This window comes from Neopelma chrysocephalum, unplaced genomic scaffold, assembly GCF_003984885.1.
Source record: "Neopelma chrysocephalum unplaced genomic scaffold, ASM398488v2 Primary Assembly neopelma1_105, whole genome shotgun sequence".
Lineage (NCBI taxonomy): Eukaryota > Metazoa > Chordata > Aves > Passeriformes > Pipridae > Neopelma > Neopelma chrysocephalum.
The window spans coordinates 210,821-216,268 of NW_020897769.1; the positions used below are offsets into that span (position 1 = coordinate 210,821).

At 60.5% G+C, this 5,448-nt stretch overlaps 1 protein-coding gene across 1 annotated transcript; it reads right to left on the reverse strand.

Moving 5' to 3' along the window:
• Window positions 1-2,133: 2,133 nt before the first annotated feature.
• Window positions 2,134-4,593, reverse strand: BMP15 (bone morphogenetic protein 15). Its single transcript, XM_027696090.1, has 2 exons — window positions 4,272-4,593; window positions 2,134-3,800 (listed from the first exon to the last, which is right to left on the reverse strand). The coding sequence occupies exons 1-2, from the start codon at window positions 4,591-4,593 to the stop codon at window positions 3,025-3,027; spliced, it is 1,098 nt and encodes a 365-aa protein (XP_027551891.1). The 3' UTR covers window positions 2,134-3,024.
• Window positions 4,594-5,448: the final 855 nt, after the last annotated feature.

Genomic DNA, 5,448 nt, shown 5'->3' on the forward strand with positions numbered 1-5,448 from the left:
CAGGCACATGGATACACAGACACGCGGATACACAAACACATGGATACATGGACAGATGCATGGACACGTGGATCCACGGACATGTGTGCCAGTGTGGAATGGACACATAGACCAGTGTGGAACTGCACAGACACCCAGACAGACACACACACCGGTGCAGGACACATGGATGGAGACACAGTCCCTTGTTACCCCCCACCCCACCTGGGGGCTGCCAGCAGCTCTGCGGGGTACCCATGGGGTGTCTGGAGCCTGGGCATCACTGTTTGCCTCCAGCTACAGCCCCCAGCAGGGTTCCTGGGGGGCAGCTGCTCTCCACAGCTGGGGGAGCTCCATCCTGGTGCCACCTTGCTGTGCCTGGCCCAGATTTGCCTCAGCCCTGCAAGAGCACGTGGGGCAGGTCCCCTCTCTGTCCAGTGTCAGCCCAGAGGATGAGAGGTGTGAGGTGGTCGTGCCCACTTGGGAGGGGCAGCAGGAGGAATAGTGAATGGGGACCCTGTGGAAACAGAGCAGAGTGCCAGCGTGGGGTTTGGGGTAAGGGAAAGAGCTGTGATCAGAGAAGAAGGGGACAGGGATATATTGGCTAGCCTGGAGGAGAGCAAGGGGCCACTGCAGGCCCCTGTGCAGGCAGCAGCTCCACAGGCAAGACCCCTGCCTGGGGGTGGGTTGGGTGCGTCCCTGAAGCCAGGACTCCTGATGCTTCCCACAGGTCTGGCATTGATGGGATGCCAGGCTGTGTCCAAGGGGCTCATATGGCTGTGGGATTCGCGGGAAGATTCCCCCTGAAAGGTGCACCAGGATAGCAGGCCAGGGTCCCTGCACCCTCCACCCGCCTCTGCCCAGGCAGCCCTGGCACTGTCATGGGCACAGTGCAAGGGTCAGCTGGGGGCAGTGGCTCTTTCCTGAACTGCTGCTCCTCCATCCCTGTGACAGCACCTGCCCCACCACCAGCACGGAGGAGATCCCACTGCTGGGGCAGCCCCTGGGCACCCAGGGGTACCTGGAGAAAGGGCCCAGCCCAACAGGCACAAGATCCCATTGGCACAGTGCATCCGAGGGCACAGGGCTGGGACAGACAAACTCCAGTGCTCATCCATCTCCATGTGCCCAGCAGGTCCAAGGGGGCCTGGCAGCAGGCAAGGGTATGGGGTCCAGGCAGGGGCAGCACCGGGCACTGGTATCCGGGGCTGTCCAGGGTTGGGATCATGCCCAGCTCCATGCCTTTCATCCTCACTTTGCCTGAATGATTCAACACTACACACTTAATGATTGACAAGAGGAAATCTATCCCCCTGGGGTCAGGTCTGTGAGCTTCCAAAAAAGCAGAAGATATTCCCCACCCATGACTAAGATGTAGTTAATTGGGGACAAGGGGGAGGAAAGGAGTGTGGATCTCTGTGGCTTTTTGCTCTGCCAGGATGGGAGAGAAACTTCGAGGCTGACGGGAAGGGGAGGGGTTTGAGCTGATAGCACCCTGCCCAACAGCAAACACCCACAGGAAAAAAAAACCTGCTGAAACATCCCCATGGAGCTTGGGCCAGCAATAACAGATGGGGCTGGATGCCAAGCAAGAAGAGACCCTGGCAAGAGCCACGAGCTGAGGATGCAGAGACAGCACCCAGCTGGTAGGTGGCAGTGCCACCAAGCTCTGGTGACAAGGATGACAGCTGCCACCTATGCCTTGCTTCCTAAAGAAGGGAAACTGCAAACACAGGGAATCGCACCCAGCAACAGGCAGGTTTGCCTGCAGACACCTTCCCAAAATAGCCCTGGCAGACAAATGCTTTGGCCACAGTGACAGACAGCCCAGGGAGAGGCAGCTCATTGTCCCCCCACCCCCCCATCCAAGTCCCCCAGGACTTGCCCCATACAGGGGGACGTGGGCATCTCTTGTTCCCAGCCCCATGGAGGCAACTGCCTGCAGCCACATCTGGTCCCTTCTGCCCTGCCTTCTGTGCTCCAGGGGAACCACTTCTCAGATCTCCAGCTTGAACCAGCTGGGATTTACCCCTGCACCCACCCCCTGTAGTGCAAGCACAAGGACAGCCTGTCCCAGGAGGCACCTGCTGTATCCAAGGGACAATGCAAGAACAAGCCAAGATGGTCTTTAGCAAAATCCATCAATTTATTTATTCACAGTCAAGCAATAAATAGAGGAAAGTCAGGCAGTGGGGGTGCTGAGAGCAGGACAGACCCTTCTGGGAACAGGGACATGCCAAGAGCCCAACAGAGCCCAAGGCCTGCAGGACAGCAGGAGTGCGAGAAGGCAGAGGGACGCCACGATGGGAGTCTGACCCCTGGGATAGGGCAAGACCTGAGCCCTGCTAGAGGGCAAGCCAAGGAGCTGAAGGACAAGTGTGTTGGAGGAAGCAGGAGGCAGAGCCCAGCACAGGCAGCTGCCTGACCCCTAGCACTGGGAGCAAAAAAGGCAGCTCGAGTTCCTCCAATTTCACAGCCCTCCCCAGAACAGAACTGCAGGGGAGGAGAAAGGCTTCCTCCCCCTCTCCAGCCCAAATTCCCAGCCCAGTGAGATGCCACTGCAGCTGAGACCAGACAAGATGGGGTGCATGTGAGCTGGGAAGGAATTCCCCAGGCAGGGTCACATCAGATCCCGACAGCACCGATGTGGTGCCAAGCACAGAGACACGTGGACTGCTCGCCCTCCCTGCTCTGGCTCCACCAGGAGACTCCCAGCCACCTCCTGTGAGCTTCGTACTCCAGTTTAGGGACATAGCTCATCTCTGGGAATATCAGGCCAAGCCCCCCTGCCCACCAAAACCAGGCAGCAGCCATGGGGGCTGCAGGAAGGACAGATGCCACGGGGCAACCACCCCAGCACAGGCTCCTGCCTTTAAAAACCCACAATTTACATAAAACTGTCATTGTAAAACCTCCCCAACAGAGCAGCGCTGCACGGGGAGGGGAGACGAGCAGAGTGAGCCCCAGGCAGAGCAAGATAAACCTTAAAGTCCAGATCCACAGGAACAGGCAGAGCCCAGGGGTGCTGCGCCGGGGCAGTGGGAATTACCGGCAGGTGCAGGACTCTGCGATCATGTTCTCATACTCCTTGTAAAGGATGCCTCCGTTGCGCTCGATCATGAGGACACTGATGGGGCTGTAGCGGTAGGGCACACAGGAGGGCCGGGGCACGCTGGCATCCACCAGCTGATGAACAAAGCTCTGCACAACGGCATGGTTGGGCGCGTGGTAGTCGTAGCGGAGTAGGTGGGGACAGGCGCCCTTGCAGTAGCGCGGGTTGTAGCGGTGGGGAGCGATGATCCAGTGGTCCCAGCCCAGCTGTGCAAAGCTGACAGAGAAGGGGCGCAGGGAACAGTCACTCTTCTCCTCTCCCTGCTCCCGCAGGTAGTTGGGCAGGTCATGAGCCAACGTCCCTGTGTCACGCCGGTGCCGGTGGGGCTCTGCTGCCAGAGGTGCCAACCCTGCCTGGGTGTCGTTAAGGTAGAGCAGGAGGAAAGGGTGACTGGGGGACACTGGGGCATCGTGGCCTCCTGCTCGGCCAGCATGCACACAGACATGCCGCAGTGCCAGGCTCCCCGTGCTGCTGTTCCCCAGGACCAGGTACGGGGTGACGTCAACTTCAGCCCAGCCATGGCGGGGACGGGCGGCAGGGCTGAGCAGCACCCCAGGTGCCTCGCCGGCTGCCACCAGCTCCAGAGCGCAGAGAAGGCGACCATGGGCCAGTGACAGACTGGGCAGGTAGACCACAGTGGCTCTGAGGAGGTGCTCGGCCTCGGGCTGGCCCTCCAGGCGGTAGGTGAGGGGCTGCACATACCAGCGACCTGCAGGAAAGCAGCGGTCAGTGCCCCCTTAGCACAGCACAGCTGTCACCAGGGAGCAGCACCCCTTTCTCCCAGCCCCAAACAGCACAGTGGAGCCTGTGGCAGCCATCTGCCCCAGCACAAGGCAGAAGCCACAGCAAACAGCAGCCATGAGCCATGGCTTGCTGGTGGGGTGAAGGGCAAAGAGAGTCTGGAACACTGCCATCCTCTGCACCAACACCACTGCCCTGGCACAGCATCAGGCAGGATGGGAAAGGGAAAGGGACACACAGGCCCAGTGATGTTTTTGCCCATCTCACCCCTGGGACACCTGGCAAGGGGAACCCCCTGGGCAAGGGCAACCCCAGCCAGCCAGCCAGGACGCTATAGAGAGGGGGAAGGAAACAGAAAAGAGATCCCCTCAGGGCTCAAGCCCACACTGCTGGTTTTGCTAGGCCCCCATGACATCCTTGGTGCCCACCTGCTCCTTACCTGCCCAGGGCTGATCCCCATGGGAACTGGCCTGGACCAGGCGAACGGTGTTGGTGCCCAGGCTGCGGCCGCGGCGGGGTCGGCCCTCGCGGTCAGCAGCACGGCGGTACAGGTTCAGCATGTAGCGCAGGGGCTGCCCGCTGGCCGGCCCCACTCGCCAGCCTGGGCTGCCAGGTGCCCGCATTTGCAGGGCCTGCAAGAGGGGCAGGGTGGGGACAGCGGGCAGGGGTCTGGGGGGCAGCGGGGACTTGTTTGCAGCCTGGGACAGGGGCACAACAAGAAGGAGGAGGAGGAGGAGGCTGGTGGAGAAGAGCAATGCCATGACTGGTGAGTGTGTGTTTGAGGGGGGTGAGTGGGGCAAGGTGGGGCTGGTCAGCAGCAGAATTAGGAAGAACCTGCAGTCATGCTTCTCCCCACTGGAGAGGCAGAGCTGGTTGTGGGCACCAGCAAAAGGATCCAAGGGTGCTGCCAGCTGCTATCAAGCCAGGACAACCATGCCAGCTGCTTCAGCTTGGCACAGGAGCAGAAAGGTGGGGGGCCACTCTATATGCAAAAGGGGTGCAAATTCTAGACTAAAACCTAGACCAGGGGCAAAGGCAGGGGGACAGAGCCTGGCTACAGGGGCTGTAAAAGTGCTGGGGTGGGGAAGTGGGGTGGAGGGAAGGTGAAGTGGGGTAGGTGGGAAGACCAGCTCACTCAGCCCACCTGCTCCTGGCCAGCCTCCTCCTGCAGGGTAGGAGGTCCACCTGCCCAGGGCCCATTTTAAAGGCATGGCCCCAATCAGGGTTTAAAGAGGCAGGAGCAACCTGGGTCCCAGGGGAGGGGGGCTGGAGTCTGGCAGAGTGCTCTGCTGAGGTGAGAGCCCCTCCAGCTCCCCCACCCTGTGCTGACTCTCCATCAGCAGCTTGGCACCTTTGTGCCCATTGCTGCAAGCTGGTCTACGCTGCCCCAGGCAGGCACAGAGCCTGGGGGTCTGCTCCCCAACAGCCCTGCGGGACAGCCAGGCTGCCCAGTGCCTCACTCTCCCCAGCTGGGAGATGGATACTAAGGCACACACATGGGCAGAGCGACCTTGAGCCCAGCAGCTCTGAGAACGGCTGGGTCAGTCAGCGGTACTTCATTGCAGGCATCACCATCACCATCACCATTCCCATCACCATCACCATGCCCACAGCTT